Source organism: Gopherus flavomarginatus, chromosome 3 (genome assembly GCF_025201925.1).
Source record: "Gopherus flavomarginatus isolate rGopFla2 chromosome 3, rGopFla2.mat.asm, whole genome shotgun sequence".
In the NCBI taxonomy this organism is placed as follows: domain Eukaryota; kingdom Metazoa; phylum Chordata; order Testudines; family Testudinidae; genus Gopherus; species Gopherus flavomarginatus.
Window position 1 is genome coordinate 232,501,696 of NC_066619.1, and position 24,763 is coordinate 232,526,458.

Here is a 24,763-nt window from a genome sequence, read left to right on the forward strand (position 1 = left end):
TGAGGGACGTACTGGCCGCTTCCTGCAGCTCTGGCCTGCCAGGGGCTTTCCCTACACAAGTGGCATCCCAAGTTTGGGAGACATTGCCTTAGGTTAAAACTCCCATTTACTTTGATGGGAACAGAGTTAGGTTAACAGTGAGTGCTTTTGAAACTCTCACCCTGAAGTTCTATTGGAAGTCTGTAGTATGGATGAGCATCACAGATAATAAATAAGAGTATATACAGATAAGAGATGAAGTTTCAGGGAAAACTTTGCAGACCAGAATCAATGTGATTTTAATCCACAAACACTGCAATTTGCATGTGTTATATTTAATAATCTATCATTTTAATTGTATTTATTTTTCTAGCAACACTAGAAGTGATTGCTTTCATTTAAGTTGTTAAAATGGTTTCCATTTTGAAAATCTATTTTTAGTTGCTTAAAACTAGAGTTGGTCAGAGAAACTGTGACAGAACCATATTCCACTGAAGTCAAAATGCTTCACAAAATCAGTCCGATTTCACTGAAATTTTTATTTGTAAGGAAAAAATGTTGTATGATAACATATAAAGTATATTTTTAAAAAGTCAACATTTAAATGAAACATTCTAATCAATTTGAAATATTTTGTATCCTGGACTTTTTCTTCACAGAGAATTTCAAAATTGTGTTTTCCCTCCAGTTTGGAATGAAGCCACACTTTAAAATCGTGAACTTTTTCATGGAACAGAACTTCCGTCCTCCTAATTGCTCTAATTAATACGTTTCTGCGCCATAAACTTTAGAAATGAAATTGACCACGGGACTGCTCTGGTCTCAAAGATGCTTCTTGAGATAAACCTCTTTAGTCGTTTTAGAAGAACACAAGTGTGGAAAAAAAACATGTTTGAGCAGGTGCCTTTCCCACAAATTTTGGAAGGTCACAAGACAATACTTAAAGTTAGGCACATGCTTAAGCAGCTTCCTGAACTGGGGGGCTAAAGATCGTAACTCCGCCGTGCTGCTTTCCCCTTAGGGGAGAATGGCAGGCAAGTGTCAGCGTAGATGCTGCAGGGGTCAGTGCTTTAGAAATAACATAAATGCATGGCTCTGACAGAATTTTGCCTTATTTTCCATACCTCTCCCGCACTTGTTTTACGGCTTGGTTGCCCAAAAACCGGAATCCGCATAACTACAATGATTTTCATTCACACCGTTAGTTACTTGGGTGCAAGTAACTCTTATTTTGGGCTATTCTTAAAAAATTGTCATTTGAACCAAAATATTCCAACTGCAACACCCTCCAATGCAAAATACAATATTTTAACCAAATACAAACAACTCTGGACAACACAGGCAGAGCTCGCACAGTGGAGCACGCGAAGGGCGTTGTGTGCCACTCTGCACAAATACATCTTGGGGTTGTTTTTCATGGAAAAATTCCGTTAAAGAGAGGGCCCAAATGTGAGTGTGTGTGTTGGGGGGGGGGGGTATGCCTTGATCCCGCTATGCCTGTAGCCCCTCAGGCAGCTTTGGCTTTTCTTCTCCACTTCCCAGCCGCGGGCCGAGCTACAAGGGGCCCCGCGCTCCCGCCCTGCGGTGGGTGGGGAGGGGCTCTTCGCCCGGGCTGAGTCACGAGCTGCCCGGCCAAGCTGTGGGACTCCGCGGGCCTGGGACCCGCGCGGATGCGGGGGAGCGAGGATGACGCGCTCGCCATGAGGACGCAGTCCACGTGTCCGGGAGATTTAAAAGTTTGGGAAGGGACCGCGGGCTCTGCAGCGTGGCGACTCCGGAGCGGGAGGGAAGCGAGAGGCGCAGCCGCGGCGGCAGCGGCAGCGGGCGCGGTAGGGAAGAGCTCCGCGGCGCAGACTCGGGGCCAGCCGGGCCCCCCTTCGGCAGACACCATGCTCAGGAGAGGCTCTTGCCAGCAGCAGCCCCTGGTTCAGCACCACGCTGCCTCCTCCCGCGGCAGCCAGCCCAGCCTCGGGAACCAGCGGGGGCGCCACAGCAACGTGCCCCAAGCGTCCCTGTTATTGCTCTTCCTGCTCCTAGCCTCCTGGACGTGCGCCTGCCAAGGTGAGACGCAGCCCCGTCCCCAGACCCAGTCCCTGCTCCTCTGGGGGTGCCTCTAGCTGCTGCTGGGTCCTGCCGCTTCCTAGCCCCATCCCCGCCCCGCTCTGCTGCCCTTGGCGGGGTGCTGGTTTACAGGGTGTTCCCGCGAGTCCCTCTCTTTCTCGGGGTGCTTAGGCTGAGCGAGAACAGGTGGGTGAGGTAATATCTTTTATTGCACCAACTTTTGTTGGTGAGAGACACAAGCTTTCCAGCCCCCCGGGGCTACAACTGCCCTGCAAACAAGGCTTGGGCTAGTGTAAGCGCTCGGGGAGATGGCTCTCCAGCCCTCCGCCCCCCGTACCTGGGACAGTTTTTTCAGGGATGCGGCTACCTGAAAAGGTTCCTGGTGTCCAGGAGAAAAACTTCAGGAATGGGAATCTCCTAATCTGGTGTCGCCACCAAACCTGTGTGCTTCATCTGTGTTTGTAGCTCACAGGAGAGGTGCTGGGACGGAAGGGGGACTTGGGACAGAACCTTGCACTGAACCTCGGAGAGGAACAAGACGTTTGAACTAATCATCCCATTCTGAACATGCGGATGGAGAGTGCAGTGGTACTGCCCTGCAGTAATACTGACTGCAGAAAACCTTCTCTTGAATTTAAGAGCAAGGAAATTGGGAGTCCAGGCAGCTACCTTAAGCACTTACTGGAGCACATACAGAAGTACCGCCAGAAATGTACACACTTATGGGGAAGTCCCTGGGAAATATTTTGGTAGGGATAAAGGCAATAGGATCCTATAAAATTCTAAACCGTGATAGAAGTTAGTAGATAATGATGTCCTTTCTGTGGATTAATTGAATCATGCCTCAAAATTTTATATACTTCCATTTTAAATTGTATAGGATGGTTTAAAACAACTCTAGACATGAGAACAGATTGTTAGATTCTATGGGACATTACAGACATTTCATTTGCCTTTGAAAATAATGTGGAAATCACAGAGAAGAGCTCTGTAGTGGCACAAAGTCCTGTAAGTATTGCTAGCCACTGTTTTGTTTGAGTCTCTATCATTACTTTCAGAATGGTACTTCAAACCATCTTGCATACCAAGATACATCCTGCAGTACCTCAGCACATCAGGGCTGGTTATAGACACCACTGTGGGCAATCTTAAGTTAATTTATTATTCATATTACTGCTTATATAGTTTTTATTCATGTTACACAAGAAAAGTGCAATAAACCTGATTATATCATATTGAAAAGTTACAAAAACAAGTACGGCACATGATGATTATTAATTAATTGTCACACACATAAGTCTGCAATTTTATATATTTTGATTGCAAAGGCATGAAGTTCAAATTTAGAAAGAACTATGGAAAAGTTAATCTGTGAAAGCTAATATTATTTTAAACCAAAAACTTGGCATAAAACTTGGCATAAAAGAAAATGACAAGACGTGAAATATGTATTTCTTTATTGCTGCTCTGAGTCAAAAAGGGCTCAGTGTTCTCAAACAATTTATTTTACAGGGAAAAAAAATAATCAACTATTTTGCAGCCTGATTTCATGTCATAAGACATTAAACCTGAAAATTAAGCATTTATAAAGGTGTTGTAATATAATATAATGTAATTTGTATTTTTATAGTATTGTTCTATTCTGCATATTTTCAGATGCTTTACAAAGTAGTTAGTTTTGTGTTCATCAAGGAGGAATGTCACATAATAAGTCATCACACAATGAGTATTTTTGTTTTGTTTGTGTTGCTTTTCATTTGTGAGTCTATGATATTTAAAAGCACCAGGAAGGAGGGAGGTTTAAATATTGCATCATACTAAGTACTTTGGTGTGGCCATTTTTTTTTTAAAAGTTGCCTCTTAGAAATTGCCCAGCTACACAGATATTGAGTATAACTCTGAATTTCTTGAGTGCCCAAACTCTTTCTGCAGTTTTTGATGCTACTGTTTCCTTTCAAATGATATTTACTTGCCCTCTAAAGGATTATGGGCCCATCTTGGTGTGTGCCCACTGATTTCAGCTCAACAGGGAGTTGCATGCATTCAAAACCTCACAGGATCAGGCCCATGTTGTTTACAGAGAGAGGTAAAGTGTTACTAATAACCTTTGCTTAAAGAAGACTGTGTGGGAGATTTAAAACTATAGTACCTACTGCGTATACTTTTAATTTAGGAGAACATACTTGTTAAAATAAATATGTTCATACTGATTACTACACATCATCAGATACCTGTATTGGAATATTGAATAAAGATCACACTCGGCTCCTATTAAAATCAGTGGAAACGGCATTAATGGGAGTTGGTTCATGTTCTAAATCTAAAAAAGATACAGTCATGCGTTCTTTGTGCAGCCAAAATTCCCCTTGACCTTAAATGAATATAAATCATATTACCAAAGTATAAAATGCAGTGGCCATTAGACATTGATTAGGCATAAACTTGTTAAAGTTGTGTAGAGAGATGTTTAAATTTATGTGACTCGTGTGTGAAGTAAAATGAAATTCGACAATAGTCTTAAATAGTCATGTAGAGAATGTGGAGTCATTTTAAATATATCAATATAAAAATAAGCAAGGCTTTAAGTACCGTTCCTTGTCAATATTGTTAGTGTTTCATCTTTTTTGTCTCCATATTGCTCTGTTAGAAGTGATACTTCTAACATGTGATCTATGTTATAACAGTATCTATGTGATACTTATACAAAGACATTCTCAAAAACCTCATCAGTCAAATTGTAGAATACCACTGATATCTTTTGTGCACCCTAAATCTACGTGCTAAGTTTTCTAATTCCTTTAATTATTCAATACAATATAAAATTGTGTTGTATTTTGTCATGGATTAAGAACTGGTTAAAAGACAGGGAAAAAGGATAGGAATAAATGGTAAATTTTCAGAATAGAGAGCGGTAACTAGTGGTATGCCCCAAGGATTTGTCCTAGGACCAATCCTATTCAACTTATTTATAAATGATCTGGAGAAAGGGGTAAACGGTGAGGTGGCAAAGTCTGCAGATGATACTAAACTACTCATGATAGTTAAGACCAAAGCAGACTGTGAAGAACTTCAAAAAGATCTCACAAAATTAAGTGATTGGGCAACAAAATGGCAAATGAAATTTAATGTGGATAAATGTAAAGTAATGCACACTGGAAAAAATAACCCCAGCTATACATGCAATATGATGAGGGCTAATTTAGCTACAACTAATCCGAAAAGAGATCTTAGAGAGTTCTCTGAAGACATACACGCAGTGTGCAGCGGCAGTCAAAAAAGCAAACAGAATGTTAGGAATCATTTAAAAAGGGATAGAGAATAACACGGAGAATATCTTATTGCCCTTATATAAATCCATGGTATGCCCACATCTTGAATACTGCGTACAGATGTGGTTTCCTCATCTCAAAAAAGATATACTGGCACTAGAAAAGGTTCAGAGAAGGGCAACTAAAATGATTATGGGTTTGGAACAGGTCCCATATGAGGAGAGATTAAAGAGGCTAGGATTTTCAGCTTGGAAAAGAGGAGCCTAAGGGAGGTTATGATAGAGGTATATAAAATTGTGAATGGTGTGGACAAAGTGAATAAGGAAAAGTTATTTACTTGTTCCCATAATATAAGAACTAGGGGCCACCAAATATAAGAACTAGGGGCCACCAAATGAAATTAATTGGCAGCAGGTTTAAAACAAATAAAAGGATGTTATTCTTCACACAGTGCACAGTCAAGCTGTGGAACTCCTTGCCTGAGGAGGTTGTGAAGGCTAGGACTATAAGAGGGTTTAAAAGAGAACTAGATAAATTCACTGAGGTTAAGTCCATTAATGGCATTAAAGTCTATTAATTAGCCAGGATGGGTAAGGAATGGTGTCCCTAGCCTGTTTGTCAGAGAGTGGAGATGGATGGCAGGAGAAAGATCACTTGATCATTACCTGTTAGGTTCACTCTCTGGGGCACCTGGCATTGGCCACTGTCGGCAGACAAGATATTGGGCTGGATGGACCTTTGATCTGACCCAGTATGGCCATTCTTATGTTTGTATCTACAGTAGTTATATTCACTAGACACTCAAGAAGGCAACATTTCATTTTCTCTTAACGAAAGATTCTATAGCATTTTAATTCTGGAGTTTTAGTAACTTTAAATCATAAAGTTAATCTTGATAGACTTGATCTGATATTACTAAGCTAGTGAAATAGTAGAAAGAGCTAATCCTTTTTACACTATATAAAGTTTATTTATGTTAACTTGGAGTATTTAACACACTGAAATGTGAATCCTTTTAGTTAATAAACTGAGATGATTTTGAATAACATATATTAAATATATTTATTATTATTTTGGAAACTGCAGGCCCACCCTGTACAGTGCCAAGTAGCCTAAAAACCCACTGATTTTAGATTGGAGTGGAATAGAGTTAGGTTTTTTGAGTGTTTCTGTACTCCTCAATGGAGAGGCTTAGAACTTTGTATGTTTTGGACTTTATACTAGTAAGCCACAAATTATTTACTTAAAAAACAAACAAACAACCCACAGACTTAATTCCTGAATCCAGGATTGTTAATTGTAGGGGCCAATGTTGTAATCCTATCAGTGTTGTTCATGTGAACAGTCCCAGGATATGTCTATATTGCAGCTAACCTAGGCTCATGAGGGGCTGTTTATCTGCAGTGTTCAGGTTTGGGCTACCCAGAATTACGAGATCCAGGGTTAGGATAATTGTAGACAAGTATCAAATAAAAGTCTCAAGAGACTGGTAAATACACTATATACAGAGCAGAGGAAAATTATTTAGAGCTGGTCGTTTTTAACTACTTGTTTTACATTTATGGATGTAAAATCTGACTTTATGCAGGTATCAGTGATGCCTACTATTGCTAAGGCTTTGTTGTATTTTCAGTTAAAGCAAGATTTAAATCCTTAGGTGTTGTTTTTTTTTCTGTGAAAATTAATCATCTCCAGGCTTACAGTATCTGCTCAGCAGATCCTAATTACATTTACTATACAATTATTATGTTAAATTAGGTATTCTGAACCTTTACAAATCTCTCCTTTTTAAAATTTAGCATAGTTCTAATCTTTATAATCTGAAGATGCTTACAACACTCAGATTTCAAACTTCATAGTCATCACTCATCATTAGATCTCCCAAATAGACTTATTTTAAAAATCAGTCATCTGAAAACCAAAAGTGTTAGCTATATTGTTTGACATTACTCTGTAAAGAGCTGTAGCTAATGGAGAAAGCATTCCTTACAGGATAAGGGTTTTCCCACAGTTCAGCCAGTTAAATAATTCACTGTTTCACTGGCTAAGCTAGTCTTCTCGATTTCCTGTACTTTGGGCCGTCTGCAGGATGATGTTGCTCTTCTGCCAACTTCCTAATGGCTGCAGAAGATATTTCCCTGTCCCGCTGTCTGTGCACCACCAGGTTCTCTCCTGGACTTTCTGCACGCTTTGGGAAACCCTCTTGCCAGCTGCTCCTTCTTCCAGTGCCCTCTAATCCCAAGCACTCCCACCGCTTCAGTATCCTCCACTTTATCTACATATTTATGGTTGTAAACTAAGGCCCCAGTTCAGGAAAGCATTTAAGCATGTGCTTAACTCAGTATTTCAAATCCCAAGCTTTTAAAAATTGTGCATCAGGACTCCCAGAATCAGTAGATTAGTTTAAAAATAATGTGATTTTTTAAAAAACAACAACATAGAATTGGGGTTTTCTGGTTTTTAAGTCTTTAGTGTGCATGTGGGTCATTTTTTTCAAGCTTTTCTCAGCAAGTATGAGGGCTAGAAATTTAATTTTAGCTTTCATTTAACAAAAAAATTAAAGTTCCAACTAATCACATGCTTCCAGAAGCTGAGCCCTTATGAAAAACTCCAAATATCAGGAGACCCACAATAAAATCATGAGAGCTGGCAATGCTGTTAATTTTAACTATGAGTTTAAAGTACGTTATTATTATTTATTTGTTTGTATTACCATAGTGCCCAGGAGCCCAGTCATGGACCAGGAGCCCAGTTCTAGGCACTGTACAAACAGAGAACAAAAAGGGCTTACAGTCTAAGTATAGAATAAGAGACAACAGATGGATGCAGACCAGCAGGGGAATACAAGGAAACAATGAGACCATATTGCTCAGCATGACAGGCAGTTGTCTCAGCGTATCAGTGGCCTGTTCTCAAGTTTTCATAGGCATCATGGCAAAGGAGAGTTTTAAAAAGGATTATAAAGGAGAATAATGTTTGTTGTGTAGATGTTTATGTGGAGCACCTTCCAAGCATGAGGGGCAGCATCAGAGAAAGTTCAAAGCTACATGTTTGAAAATGTAACAAGTGGTTGATGGAGGCTGGTATCATGGGCCAATTTCAGTTTAGGAATCAATATCTCAGTAGTGAATGAGATATGATGGGTAGAGTGGGGATAGGCCATGAAGGGCCTTTAAAGTGAAGATGAGTAGCTTATGTTTGTGATAATGAAGGGGAGCTAGTGGAGGAATGCAAAGAAAGGGGTGAGATGGTCAAAGTGACACAGACTAGGAAAATGATCTTTGCAGCAGCTTTCTCAACAGATATGAGTAGGACAAGACTGACAAGGCCAGACAGAAGTAATTGAAACTAGAGACTGAGAACCTGGATGAGAGTTTTAGCTATGTGGATGGTTAGGAAAGAGATGTTATGCAGAAAGTTTTGTAAACTTTCTGCATGTTCTCTTGTTACGCCTTTAATCACTCCTTCAGCATGTCCTACAGAGGATCCTCCTCATCTTTCCTCAAACTTTCTGTGGGAGTTCCACAGGGCTCAGTTCTTGCCACCTTTTGCAAGAATGGTTTCAGGGTCTAGGATGGAATTGGAGGAGAGGAACTTGAGAGCAGTTGTATACAATTCCATCAATGAGCTTGGATATGAATGGATGATGGAGTGGTAGTTGAAATGGGGTCAAGGGTGAGTTTTTTTTAGGATGGGGGACATTAAAGCATGTATATATTTTTGTGGGGAGCAAGCCAGAGGAGAGAGATAAGTTAAGCAGAAGAGTGAGGGAGAATATGAGAGAAGGCACAAGGAAGATCAGGAGATGGGGTAGGATGGAAGCACTGGGACAAACAGATGGGTTACTGGAAGACAGCAGATGAGAAACTTCTACACTTGTGACATGGGGAAAGAAGACGAGCTGTAGGAGTGGAAGGGGAAATCGTGTTATTTTGTCAAATTACTCTTGAGAGAAATCAGTGAGATCTTGTGAAGAGAGAAAAGTGGAGTCAGGAAGAGGAGAGGGTTTGAGGAGTGAGTCAAAAATGGCAAAAAGGTAGGTGAGATTGTGGGTGTGAGATTGAATTAAGCTGGAGAAGTAAAGTTTAGCAAGGAAAATGGCAGAACTGAAAGATGAGAGAATGAATTTATAGTGGATGAAGTTAGCTTAGTCATTGTTTTTCCTCATAAGTGGCCTTCCTGAATAGGGATGCCTTCCTGAATCAGGGTTTAAGTGCTTAATTTTTCTACATGTAAATTCTATACATGGATATTTCGTCCATATATGACAACATTTTATACAATTTATATCAATGAAGTCCATCTGGGTTACAAGATGAACATTGGATGAGGCAGTGTAGGGGGCAGTGATGGTGGCTGTAGGACAGATAGTGCCTATCTAGGGCTTAAAGCATGGGATAGAGACTGAGGAAGGCATGGCCTACACCTGAAAATTTAGGTCGGCTTAGCTATGTCATTCAGGGGAGTGAAAAAATGCACACTCTGAGAGATCTAATTAAGTCAACCTAAGCCCTGGTTGTAGAAACTGCTAGGTTAATGGAAGGATACTTCTGTTGACATAGCTACTGCCTCTTGAGGGGATGGATTTACTACAGCAATTGGGAAAAATCTTTCTGTCGCCATAGTAAGTATCTATGCTACAGTGGAGTAACTGCAGCTGAGTCACTGTAGCACAGCAGTTCTCAAACTTTTGTGCTGGTGACCTCTTTCACATAGCAAGCCTCTGAGTATGACCCCCCCCCTTATCAATTAAAAACACGTTTTTATATATTTAACACCATTATAAATGCTGGAGGCAAAGCAGGGTTTGAGATGGAGGCTGATGGCTCGTGACCCCACATGTAATAACCTTGCAACCCTCTTAGGGTTTCCGACCCCCAGTTTGAGAACCCTTGCTGTAGCGCTTATAGTGTAGATATATCCTAAAGTCTTGGGAATAGAGCTGGCCAGGGGGAGGAGGAGGAAACTGCAGAGCTGGTGAAGCAACTGTATTTGCTCTGTTCAAAAGTTTATACTGCTGGCAGAGAAAATTCTAACCAATACTCAAACTTTCCTGCCTGGTGCTCAAAGCTTTTCATTCTATCAGAGAATGAAAAGCTTTGAGAGCTAGATAGAAGCAGCTGGAGCATCAATGAAAGTTTTCTCTTCCCGATCGGAAACGATTTAAATGGAGAAGATAAGATTATTATCTGCTCCCCAGCTTTACTTCCCAAATAGGTCCTTTCTCCAGCCCCAGTCTGAATACATTAATTAAAAACATAAAAGAAAACCAGGGAATTTTAACACAAAAAAATTCATTAATTTGTAGCTAAGGTTGCTACAGTGTATTTCCTGCCACTAACATAAACACTGAGAGGCAAGGAAGGTGTAAATAGGGCTGGCGGGACATGGCTTCCTATCCCGCCAAAATGTTTGAGATTTCAAAAATTTTCCTGTTCCATATTGGGATGAAACTGAGACCTTCTGAAATTTTTATGAGAAGTGCATGTGTGAGAGAAGAATAACCAATAGCCTAATGATTAGAACACACACCTGGGATGTGGGGTACGCACATTAAGATCTCTGCTCTGCTTAATTTGGAGGGAGTCAGTCATGCTGAATTAATATTTAACTAGTTGTACAAAATGGAACAGCTTCAACAGGAGAGACAAAAAGACCCACCCCAGACTAGCCAGGTAATGGAGGCACTTGCCTGGGAAGTCAAGGTTCAATTAAGTTCTGTCCAATTTGGTGCAGGGAGTTGAACTTACGTATCTCATGTCCCAGGTCAGTGCCACAGCCGCTCGGCTGTTGCTCATTCACCCCTCCTCTTCCAGTTAAGATCCGAAATTCCATCCTGGACCTGAGACACTTTCCCAACAAAAGTTTCAGCTGAACTGACCCTTTCCCATGAGATGTTTTTCTTTTGACAAATTTTCTTTTTCCAATGAAAAACCATTTTGACAGAAATTTCCAACTAGCTCTAGTCATAAATTAAGGCAACATTCACACCCAACTCAGCACTAAATTCCAGGCATTTGCCCATTACCATCACAATACTTCTTCATCCCAACACACGAATATGCTCCCTGAGAAACTCATTTTCAATTCAACAATATTATTACCCTCAATGCACACAGCAACAAACTGTAAATTGTAAGGCAAAATACAAACTTGGCTCCAGCTTTCTAGTGTCACATAAATTAATAATTAACAGACATTTATTATCTTACAACAATCTTAGCATTTCCACATAGCATATACCCAAAAGAGAAAGAATGCAAAGCTGATACGAACATTTTTTTATCTTGTCAAAAATGCCACCTTCAAAAAGTCAAAAAATCAAATGCTATCCATACCACTAAACAAAATACACTTTAAAATGTTTCATGTGTGAACCTATACAATATTACATATGTTTAGTGCAATATACAATAAATTAACAAGTCAGAGCTATAGTTGCTATTTTCAGTTCTTTGAATGCACTGAGAGTGAGATGAGCTCTTGGAGAGCTGTGGGACTTGAGAGATTTGGAGGAATTGGAATGGTTTTTTAGACTGGGATTTTAGTTGTCTGGGACTGCTAGACAATGTTTCCAGCCGGCTACTTACAGCTTACCACAGCATGAATGTTGATGGAAATAGAATGATTTGCACAACTTTTACATACAGAGGGTCAAAATCTGCTGTCAGTTACATCAGCAGTGTAAATTACATGAAATCTGAGCTAAAATAGCTAAAATGTATTGGGCCACCTTCCACCTTTGTGTAACTCCATTTTCTTCAAGGAAACCATTCTGCAACTGTATTGTAAATGGCAAAAGGAACTCTTTGCTCCAATGAAGAAAATAACTTCATCAGACAGAAACAATTGGAGCAAATATAATAATGTTTGAGGCCACAGGCTCCTGTATACTATAACTCCCTGTATCTTTCACTTTTGTACATTCTAATAGTGTATTCTGGGCATCAAATCCTTAGCAATATAACTATGTGACATACTATATGAGACTATGCATATGAGATACTATATATATGAGAAAAATCATTATAAATAGATTAATTATAGCCTTTGTTCTATGGTATCACTCTCTGTGTTTTCAGGTGTACCAGTGCCATCTCAAGAACTACAGGCAGAACAGGATTTGCAGCTGTGGAATGAAGTAAGCAGCAATATCTTCCAGTGTTGGATCAACCATATGTTTTCATAATATTCTGCTGCAGTTTGACAGTTGTGGATGATTTTTGCTTATTTATTGTATAAAGGCAGGTATAAAAGATCAGAACACCACTGATGCACTATCATAGAGCCCCTCCTCACGCAGGGCCATGTACTCCATATGATCCCTGCTATATGACTGGAGTTTGACAGCTGCCATAGTTTCCTGATATCCTCAGTCAGAGACTTATTTTTTTGGCATTCCACATCCTTTGCACAGGTTTTCCCCCAGAGAAGGAAACACTGAACTACACGAACTAGTCAAGTCATCTCTGATCATAAGCAGAGTAGATTCAGACTGGAGTGCACTGAAAAGTGTTCTTCCTGCTGCTCACACATGTGCCCATCTTGCACTGTAAATATTTCTGACATACTGATGGAGCTCTTCCTCTGTCCCTTTCTACCTCTCCTACATAGACTGTACCCTTCTATATTGATTTTGGGGATGGGATGCAACCACCTTTTTCAGATTGCTGAATACTAAATATTTTGTCTTAACCCAAATACGAAAATGATCATTAGGCTGGGAGTTAGGAGATCATTAGAGTAAGGCAGAAATTGTGTTGGCTCATGCAGAGCTAGACTTGGTAGTGGGAGGCAAGCTTTCATGTAACTGGCAATGACTAGGCATATTTATGGGCCACAGAGAAAATACGTATAATCATAATGTAGAATAAATACAATGTAGTGATTGTTACAGCAAAAGATATTACTCCAAAGATACTGTATGTGGTACTAAAACACTTACTGAATCACATTCTGTCATTTTGATTCACTTGATATTGGATTATGTACTGCTTCAATTATATATTTTAACATTGTGGGTGCTGACTGATGTTATAGCATTTTGTATTCTCAGTTCTGGGTTTTTGATTTGTGTACAAGTATTTTGATTTATGTACAAGTATGTTATATGTGTGTTAGGTGGCCAGAGCACATTGTTCTGTGCCTTGTGATACAGACAAAGCATTGACATATAACATTTAGAAGGGCTTTACCTCAGGATATGCATACACTCACATCTGCCATATCCTTGGGGTGCTATATGCTATTAGAAAACAGGAGACTGATCATAGGAAGAGGATGCATTTTTATATATATATATATATATATATATATATATATATATATATATATATATATATATATATATATATATATATATGCATGAAGTAAACTTACTATTAAAAGTTCAAGATGTTTCTTCTAAAAGGATGTGCATATAGAACTAATAAAACAGCAGCCTTATACTTTCTTGTAAGCTTAAACCTAAAGATTAATGCAAGATTTTTCTTAGAAAGTTAACAAATCTGGGCTCTGGTGGACCAAGGAGGTAGGGACGGAGGAAGTTCCAGAGTCAAAGACCCCTCCCAGGGAATGCCTTGCTGCCAGCCTCTGCTCCCTTTTAAACTCAGGAATATTAATGCAAAAACCATTTGTGCTATTGATCCTATGAGTTGATGGACTATCTCTCAGGAAAATGAGTCCCAAACCACTTAGGGATTTAGATGAAAAATCAGAAACGTAGAAGACATTTGTTTTATACATCCCTTGAATTAGACATGTAACAAGGCTTGCTTCTGCTCTCACTGAAGACAAAGGCAAAATTATCATTGATCTCAGTGGATGCAGGATCAATCCATAATATGATGAATTCTGTATAGAATGATATAACAAAATCAAACAGTTACAAAGTGTGTGTTTTACAGCAAAATTAATGTGAGATTGGATTATATATGGCAAGACTGCAAACTAATAAAAGAGATACAGCCATCTCCAGGTAGTAGGATCCTCCAAATCACAGTAGTTTTTTAGGTTATGAGAATGAGCAGTCCCATTTGATTCCTTTTGATTCTTACTAGCAGATCACTCAAGAGACAGCATCCCTAGAATAACCGAATACTTGTCAGGTCTTACTCTTAGACTATGTCTTAACTGCAATAATGGGGTGTGAGTGCAGCTCGTAGAGACGTATCCCAAATCAGCCTTACTCTAGCTAGCTTTAGTACCCAAGCAGTGAAGCTGGGGCAGCACATACTTCAGCATGGTCTATATACACCCACCCTGGACCCTAGGTAATTATTTGCATGGTTAGCCTATGATGAAGCATGTGCTGCCGCAGCTTTGCTCCTCTGGGACCCAAGCTAGCTAGATTAAAGTTAGCTCAGTATGTCTACATGAGCCAGAATCTCACACCCTAGTTGCTGAGGAATTTAATGCACTTGTATGCTGTCCTTACATTATTATAGTATCTAAGCACTTCACAATTTTTAATCATCATAACACCCCTGTGATGTAGAAAAGAGAAGGCAGGTATTGAGGAGATACATCTGTAAAGACAAAAATTATGGGTTTTTTTTAATGCGAGTTCTTGATTTTTAGCATTCTCTGAGTCTAGATATTGTAGATTCTTCTCAACTCAACCATTTAAAAGTAGATTTTGGATGATAGATTCTCAGTCTTGCTCTCCATTGAGACCAAGATGGCCTACAGCTTATCTTACTTAGTGTTCATGAATTACAGTAACCCTCTAACAGAGACCTCCAGCAGCAGGAAGGGATTGTCCTGGGTGGGAATCAGGCTTAAAACCTGGGATCCCAAAATATGATTTTTGAATTGGTCAATTTAATCACTTTTGCTTTACACCTATACATTTTCAACACTAAACCCACAATAGCAAAGTTTAATAATCTGGTATTCCCAGAGACACAGAGATTCAGCAAAAGGGGGAGTGGCAGGAGACATTTTAACATAAAAGGCTATTTGGAGAGGGAGCCTGGTGAGCTACTCGCCTCCTCTCAATGTCTCCTAATGTGTTTTTCATATGATTAATTTCTGAGCAGAAAAGCTTCTCCTAAAGCACCTGAACCAACATTATTTGTATCTTCTTTTGTAATTTGTGCTTGCCAAGGTGTAGCGTTTGGAGTTCTTTATCTCTGATATTTATTATAGAACTTATTATATTGTCCAGTCTTTTTTGAAAACCACTTCCCTGGAACATAATGCATGATTGAGAGTGTGATTGCAAAAAGGTATTTGTCATCTGAACTAAAAATATAGGATATTTTATGGAAAATGTGTCACATGCAATGTACAGTAGCATATGACACAAATTTTAAACTGTCATGAAAAGTTAAACCTCTTTTTAAAAAAAATTTCCGTATAGTATTATATCCTAGTCCTGCATTCTGGGCTTTGGTAACTCTTCCTTTTTCGTTATAAAATATGGTATAATTATAGTTATCTGAATTCCTTTTATCTGAAAATCCTAGTTATCTGAAGCCACATTGTGTCCCCCATGTAGCCCTATATTCAATCACTCGCTAATAAGGTCTCACTTAGTGCTAATCAACAGCTTTATATTTGTATAGTGGCTCTGAACAGTTACCTGCAGTTACTGAGATGTAATTCTATTTCACCAGCAACAGCATATTGACAGGATCATGTCAAAAAGAAAAAGGTCTGTGCTGGATCTAAAGCAAAAGTATTAAGCAAACAGCAGCATTACTCCCTTCATTCCCTGCATGTCTATATCAGCAAAACTGCAGCTTAAAATAGTACTTCCATAATTTATCCAAGCACCTGGTTATCTGAAGGTTTTGGATGTGCCCCAGGCCATTTGAATAAATGAGAGTATACTGTACTCTTGAACTTTCTTCACTGAAAATATTAATTACTTGAATTCATATGCCTTTATGAGTCCCCTATTTCTCTTTCCTCCCTCTCTCCTGGAGTGCTTGAGAACTGATCAATAAGTGTCTATTCCTGTCACTGGTGTTGTATGTTATGTAGTGGTCCACAGTCAATCAGTCACACCTCCAGCAGTGCCCTTTTGTCTGAGTTTAACGTCCCTGGAATATCTCTCTCATTGGCACTGTGAGTTTTATATATAGCATCCCCTTTAAACCAACCATATGAGGTGTTAAGTCTCTTCAGTGACAACTGAGATCAGTGGAGTCATTGAGAGTTGAGGGTGTTTAGGGTACGTCCAGGCTACCTGCTACCCAGTAGCGATTGATCTATCAGGGATCGATGTATATACAAACCACCTATTTTGATAATCCTGTCATACCTTTTGCTACACTGAACACTATTTGAAAATGTATGCATTTTGTCTGTTCACTGTTCAGTCAACTCCAAAACGCTCCAAAATGTCTGTTAGTCTATAAGGTGCCACAGGATTCTTTGCTGCTTTTACAGATCCAGACTAACACGGCTACCCCTCTGATACTGTTCAGTCTGGCTTTCTAAGATGTAACATCTCAATTTTTACAGATAGATGATGCATGTTCTGCTTACCTGTCCATCATAGAGCCTCACCCTGAGGTGAGTCTAGTTAGAGCAATATTATTTTAATTATTTATAATTGTTTTTCAAGTGCCATTAAATAAGTAATCCGGTGTCTGAATTCACGTTTCCTTTTCAACAGACATCCAGTGCACTGGAAGAACTTTGCTTTATGGTCATGGGATTTCTACAGAAACCTCAGGTAGTACAAATTCAAAATTATTTTACATTTTTGAAGATGATTTTCAGTATACTAACTGCCTGAAACTTTAGAATAAATTGAGGATCCAGGCAAATAGTAATTATCTCCAGCTTTCTGAGCTAGGCCGTCCTTGGATAACCATGGATACTAGCTTGCAACAGCCTCCAGCTCCATGTTGTGTAGGTATGGTGCTGCTCAGGTCCTGGAGGAATAGTATAGATCCATATCTCCCTCCCTCTGCAGTGCCTAATGGACCTCATCCAAAGCCCACTGAACTCATCTGAAAGACTGATTCTGATTAGCTTCAGACCAAGCCCTATATTTGGGAAATGGGAAACACTCTCTCTCTCCCTCTGGAATATACAGTCTATGGCGCTTTCGTAGCTGATGTGTTAGAGTAACACACAGCCTCCAGTGTAGGAATGAACTAGTTTCCTTCAGTTACCTGGGAGGGGAGTCTCCTGTCTCTCTGTATTGGTAGTTTACTTTTACTGGAGAATGGGGCCTCACACTTTGCTGAATCATTAAAACATGAACTCCTTTAAGTCTATTAGTGTCAAAGCAATAAAGTTCTCCTATTCTGAATATTGGAAAGAAGAAAGTGGCCCAGTAGTAGCATGTTAATAATTGTAAAGTAATGTATTTAATGACTGAAGGTCAAGTTTTCTGGGGGAAAGCAATCAGCACATAATACAGTTTTTGAAAGCAGCAGTTAATTTGATAACCCAAGAAATATAATGTGGTTATCAAAAGAGTAAAATGTTCCAAGAAAGTACCAAGATGTTTATAATGTTACTAAAACTGACCTTGGCTTGTTTTAGAAATTAAAGCATCTATACCAATTATTGTTCCCACAGAGTTTAGAGGAAAAAGACAACACCAAAAGGGTAAGGTTGTCATACATATTTTTGGTCACACTTATATTGTCAAGAAAACCATAACCCATTAACATGTCTTGTAGTAAAATCCCACTTTTAATTTTTTCTGAACAGTTCTTATTTCATTATTCTAAGACTCATGACTCAGACAATTCAGACATCATGGTAAGTTTCAGCACCCCTCTTTGTGAATAAATGTGTGCTTGTACTTAAAAACAAGACAGTATTCTTCTTAGAAGTAGTCTTGATAGTCTCTCCAGCTGCAGATCAAGTTAGTAAGTTGTGGAGTTTGACACAGTATCCTTAATACTGTACATTTAAACAAAATAATGGAATGTCCAAGGAACGCTGCCTGTGTCTGAACATTGTAACTTCACAATCTAGGAAGGGTGCCACAAGAAACAAGTTTATCCTAGAAAAAATAAAACCATGTTCATTTCTGCATATCTAATATAATTACATGTTGAAATTAAGATCTCATGTTCCTGATCCTCAGTGTTGACTGGTGTTGTTCCAATGTCAATGGAGCTATGCTGATTTATCGTAGTTGAGAGGCTGGCCTTAAATGTTGAGAACTATTAAATATATCTAATACAGCATTTTAGGCAAAATATAAGAGGCTAATTAAGATTTTGGATTTCACCGTAAACAAAAAATAGAATAAATCAAATATCCTAATGTTCTGATATTTTAAAAAACTCACTCAACAAATAAACTACATTTTGATCAGCTCTTGCTTTTAAAGTGCAGACATAACAGATATTTGTTTTCTATGTGCAGTCATGCTCTTTCATTGTGTATCACTGCGTTTTGAGAGTGCAACATTCAGACTTTTCCCTTTTTGGTTATCATTCTGTCATGTTTATGTTCACTGTTGTCTTGCGCTATATGTTTCCATTGGGAATATACTGCATCATTGCTAGAACACAGTAAAAGTTATTTTCTAAACCTCCAGTTAAAGCTATAGTCAATATGTTTCCTGGTTGATCATCAAGCATAGACCCAAGGCAGCTGAATTTGATGATAGCACTTTGCTAGCTGCTTTAGGACTTCAGCCGCTCATGTTTATGTTTGACGTTTTTTCTACTGCATGAAATGCTATTTTTTTTAAGCACCTGCTCTGTTTCTGTACCCTACAAATGACAGAAAATGACAGCGTCGTTTTTCCTATTAAATATGCTGTAACTTGTGTTACAATAGTAATTCAACCTTTGTTGCACTTTGTATAAAAGTAATCATATCAGATATTCACTGTTTTTCATGTTGTGAACCATGTTCTCTTGTTTAAACAAGGGGATCAATTTGGGCTTAAAAATTAGTTGAATGAATACAGGTAATTATAGTTTGATTTATTTCTCGGAACATTTTACTCCTTATGTAATAAATAATCCATGCTGAGGCCTTGATCCCTAAAGCCTTGATCCTTTGATTCATTGCATAGCGGCACATTGCTGCACCTGCATGGAGCCCCACTGAACTCAACAGCAATCAGTGCAAGCACATCAGTGTGCCTGAGCATGTGAATTGCAGACTCTGGGCCTTAATTTGTTTTTCCTGAAGCTAATAGGGTGACCTGCATGAGACTGGCTGATTTTACTTCAAATATATATCTATCCTGGCAGGAACACTACTAGAAATTACTTTTTAATTGAACATCACTTTTATTCCTGTGATTCAAACTATTGTAAAGCAAAATTAACTTTGAGTGCCAGGAAATTTGAAGCTGTATTACAATAGCAGATAATCTTAGAAACAGTAGTAATCAGAAACAGAGAATGAAAGCTTCCCAAAAAGGTTCTGTGCACAGTTCACTATATTCAAATCAGAGCTAGCTGTGCACTCACACAAGCTGATCGAAGTCAGAATTAGCACTTGCCCCTGACAAAACAATATGCAAACAATAACCTATAATGAACACAGTAGAGGAGATTCACTTTACCACTCTAGATGTATTCATAGAGTGAATAAACATGCTGTATCTTTCAGGTATAAATTCAGAGTACCCAAAAAGTTATCAGTTAACATCTTCAGTCCTTTGTTTTGCATGTTTTGTCCATAAACCAGTAGTATAATAAGAGACATTCTTTGCATCACAAGACCAGGATTTCATTGTTACTCATGTGTCTGTGTTCATGTCCTCTCAGTCGTCTGTCCTGCATCCTTTGCTGCAACTTGTTCCCCAACTTCATGAGAGAAGACTGAAGAGATACAAAGCAGACGTATGTAACTTTAAACTATGTATGCTTGCTGTGACCGTTGGTGCCTGGGTGGGGGGCACACTGAAATGCTCAGTCAAGGCAAACTGCAAAGAATAGGGCAGACGATCCCCAAAACTGGTGGTTATTCTATTAGATTCATTAAGGCAGCAACAAAACAGCTTCTACAATACCTCTCTGGTTACCCCAAAGCCAGAAATACAGTTCCCTTAAAGCAGTCCAGCCTTGCACTCCCACCCACGCAGCCAAGTCAAATATGATGAGGATTACTGAAAATCTTGTCTATCATATATAAAGTTCTACCAGTCCCAAGAAATCAGACACATTACCCACTAGGTCAATGAATATTTCAGATCTTATCCATATAATCGCTTACAGCCAATTCTTATTAACTAAACTAAGATTTAAAAGAAAAGAGTATTGTGATTAAAAGATTATACATACAGATATGAATAAAGTTCTTAGGTCAGTTTCATAGTAAAGATGGTGAGCTGCTGAGTTGCAAAAGGTTCTTTCCAGAATCAGTTCATCGGGTTATAGTCCAAGTAAGCAGTCCATATATAGAGTATGTTCAGAATTCTTCCATGAGAATTAGCAGGGTAATCTAGACTGGAGTGGAGACCTCAGTCTTGTGACTCAAGCTTATCCTGACCAAGCTTAAGCAGATCTGAGATACAGGATTGAGGCCTCAGTTCTTTTATAGATCTCTGACAGCAGGCATTCCTTGGGTGAAGCATTGTGGCTTTGAAGTAAAACCTCCTATTTCTTATAAGTAATTGGTTACATTCATAAGCAGTTCACTACAAACTTCAAATTGAAATATAGACAATTTTATTATTACACCCAAGTTTCATCTAAATGTTAATATTCCCTTTTAATCTCTGAATCAATAGAATATAGTAACAAAGAGGAACCATCTGTTACAACCTTAACTTCTAACAAGATATAGGTAACCACAGACAAATAAGATCACTATCTTCTACTAATTTTCTAACAATACAAGTCTGCATTTCAAAGCTCTAGTCTATCTAACATGACTTTGTTAGCTATTTATAAGGAATGGCCCTAATTACCATTTATTATAATATGTCTTTAAAGGCAGCATTTGGGTCATTTAGCCTGCTTTCTTGCTCAGTGTCACACTTGCACTCCTATATTGTGTGGTTTCTTTACGTCTTTCTGAAAATATCCTATTTAAGTGTTTCTGATCATAGCATTTTTTTCAAGGTGCATCATCACATCAGAATGCTATTTAAGTGAGGTTTTGTATGTCCTATTTACTGGAAAATACTCATGCACCTTTGATGCCTTTTTAACATTTTAAAAAGAGAACTAAAATAACATACATTTAATAATTAATGCCTGAAAAAAGAACAACAGATGCCATATCCTGTATAACGAATCTAGATTTTATACAGTTTTTAAAATCTCAGCCAAGTGTTGTGCTATCATATAGCTTAATTTTGTCTAAGGGCCCTCTTTTTTTCTTTTAGAAGACTGAACAGTGCCTACTTATTAAAATGTATTTATGACTTAAATTCTTGTAACATCAAGAATTTTCCTAGTAATTACAGACAGAAATATGGCTTAATTTAAGGCACAGGTCAGAAAATTCCCTCTTTTAAATTTTTGCCCAGAGCCTCAAAAGTCTTATTTTTCCAAGTTGTAGAAACATGGCCTTTGAGAATATATGTACAGATCCAGACTAACACGGCTACCCCTCTGATATTTGAGAATATAGATTCTTCTCTTGCTTTGTGCCTCTATTTTTAATAAGCTTGTTAAAAAAATTTAGCTAGTGTAAACTGATCCAAGATAAATAGATCAGAGAAAAATATTACTTAGTCTGTAGAGTGTGAGTCTCCTCTTGCTTACATTAGTGTAAATTGGGAATAATACCTTTGAACTCAAAGGTGTATACACTAGAGTAAAACAGATAAGCAGGGCCACCCGGGGGGGGGCGCAAGTGGGGCAATTTGCCCCAGGCCTCAAACCCTGCAGGTGCCTCGCGAGCCACTCCGGGTTTTCAGCGACACTTCAGTGGCAGGCCTTCACTCACTCCGGGTCTTCAGCGGTGGGTCCTTCAGTGCAGCGCAAGACTCGGAGCGAGTGAAGGACCCGCTGCTGAAGTGCTGCTGAAGCCTCGGAGCGTCGCCTAGTGAGTACAAGTGCCGCAAGCGGCGGGAAAAAACAAAAACAGCCTCCCCCCCGACCGGTGGCAGTTAGGCTGATCTACCGCTGCCAAAGACCCAGCCCTGCCCCAGGCCCCCTGAATCCTCTGGGCAGCCCTGGGTATAAGTGAGAGGAGAATCAAGCTATGGACATTTTCCCCAAAACACTCTTAATTCCATGTCTTAGTTTTAGACTCGAAGTACAATTAATCCATTAGATGTTTTGCAGACTAAAAAGTTTTATAGGACTCTAATAGAAATAACAGAATCATTAAAAAAAATCTTCCTGATATTAATATTGCTATGGCATACTCACTGTCAGAGCATGCACACATTTTCACCCTGCCCCATCTCAAGGCGCTATATTGAAGGGTTTCTTTCATTCAGTCTAGGGTTTATCTGTCCTGGTTCCACAATTTTCTGTTGCTTCCAAGGTTTAGCCTCCAGCCAGGTCACCTGCCCATCTATTCCCCTTCCAGGTTTAACAGAAACATCCAAATATAAGAAAACTCAGTCTAGTGGCCTCAAAGCTCAGTCCTTGGCCTCTGCCTGGGACTCATAGTTCTTAGCCTCTTTCACTCCTAATGCCTGTACTTCCCCTCTTAGTCTAGAGAAGAGGTAGGGGAACCCAGGCCCACCCTCTCCTCTGGGATCCAGCCCATGGATCTTGTTTTACAGCTATACACTTTCCTTTGCTGCTCCTACCTGTGCCCTTTACCAGGTCTTTACAAGGTCCCCATCTTGGGCTTGTGGCTCCTTATGCCTTCTTCTTAGCCAGATACAGAGGTGCTTTCTCTGCCAGCAGCTGGGATGTACTGTATTTCAAACAGTTTCTCTGTCTCTTACTTTAAAGCAATTGGTATCTCCCTCCTTCAGGATCTGGAGTTGTGTTTCAGGCAGTTTCTTTGACTCTTGCCTTGTGGCTGTCAAGATCTCCCTCCTCTAGACGAGAGTTCCTACAACTCTTTTTCCAAGCTGGGGTTTATGCCAGCAGTAAAGCCTAGTCAGCTTCTCCTTCAGCTGGATCCTTTTCCCTAATTAGCCCTCCACTTTGGAGGGTTCATCAGCTCAGCCTTCTCCTGCCAGTCCTTGTCTTGCTATGAGGTAGGATGCAGTATATATATGCTGGTCCCTTTCCTAGAGCTCATCCCAATTGGCTGGGAGAGCGAAGCACTTTGCCCTACCCACTCTGCAAGGCTCTTGGGACCTTAAAGAGACAGTAATAGGATTCTTTCTAAACACTACTTATTCCAGGCACCATTTCCTCTACCCCAAAACCTCCTTGGTCTTTGCCTATCAGACATCTCAACATCTTAAAGGGGTGGTGGCTCTTAAAGGGGCCACTATCCTTAAGGGGGCAGCTCAGCCAGTCACAAATGTGTAGATGGGTTCTATCATAAAAGTTACTGGGAATTCTCAAATCCTAATGAAGCCAACTGAGCACATCTGCAGTCAGCACCTTGCTGAATCAGGCCCTTTAATTCTTGCAGTCTCTGAACTCTGTATATATCCTCTGGGAATGTTGTAAAATTGTTTCTGTTGGGCACATTGTCATATTATTTTTGTTACCAATTTATATCCCAAACCTGCAAACACATACTCATGTACTTAGCTTTAGAGATTTTGACAGGTTCCAGTGTGGTAGCCGTGTTAGCCATGTTATCAGGAAAAACAACAAGAAGTCCTTGTGGCACCTTAGAGACTAACAAATTTATTTGGGCATAAGTTTTCATGGGCTAAAACCCACTTCATCAGATGCATGGAGTGAAAAATACAGTAAGCAATAGCTATATCACAGCACATGAAAAGATGGGAGTTGCCTTACCAAGTTAGGGGGTCTGTCACGGTTTCTTTCCCCACTCTGAACTTATGGGTACAAATGTGGGGACCTGCAAGGACACTTCTAAGCCTAATTACTAGCTTAGATCTGGTATACACTGCCACCACCCAGAATTCCAATGTCTGGGGCACTCTCTGTTCCCCCAAAACTTGGTCCCCTCCCTGGGTTGCCTTGAGGGACTTCACCAATTCCCTGGTGAGTCCAGATCCAATCCCCTTGGATCGTAAAACAAGGAAAAATCAAAGAAAGAAAAGGTAAAAATTATCTCTGTAAAATCAGGATGGAAAATGCTTTACAGGGTAATCAGATTCCTATAGACCAGAGGGCCCCCCCTCAGCCTTAGGTTCAAAGTTACAGCAAACAGAGGTAAAATCCTTCCAGCAAAAAGAAACATTTACAAGTTGAGAAAACAAACATAAGATTAACACGCCTTGCCTGACTAATTACTTACAAGTTTGAAACATGAGAGACTGATTCAGAAAGATTTGGAGAGCCTGGATTGATGTCCCGTCCCTCTCAGTCCTGAGAGCGAACAACAACAAAACAAAGAGCACAAACAAAGACTTCCCTCCACCAAGATTTGAAAGTATCTTGTCCCCCTATTGGTCCTCTGGTCAGGTGTCAGCCAGGTTTACTGAGCTTCTTAACCCTTTACAGGTAAAA

General features: G+C 39.5%; 1 protein-coding gene across 2 annotated transcripts in view; it reads left to right on the plus strand.

Moving 5' to 3' along the window:
* Window positions 1-1,809: 1,809 nt before the first annotated feature.
* Window positions 1,810-24,763, plus strand: part of NMU (neuromedin U) — a 33,946-nt gene continuing 10,992 nt past the window's right edge. For both annotated transcript variants that reach the window (XM_050948091.1, XM_050948092.1), the window contains exons 1-7: window positions 1,810-2,040; window positions 12,392-12,450; window positions 16,782-16,832; window positions 16,936-16,995; window positions 17,853-17,882; window positions 17,988-18,038; window positions 20,018-20,092. In XM_050948091.1, coding sequence (XP_050804048.1) covers window positions 1,869-2,040; window positions 12,392-12,450; window positions 16,782-16,832; window positions 16,936-16,995; window positions 17,853-17,882; window positions 17,988-18,038; window positions 20,018-20,092 — 498 coding nt within the window. In that variant the 5' untranslated portion in view covers window positions 1,810-1,868. The remainder of the gene's footprint in view (window positions 2,041-12,391; window positions 12,451-16,781; window positions 16,833-16,935; window positions 16,996-17,852; window positions 17,883-17,987; window positions 18,039-20,017; window positions 20,093-24,763) is intronic.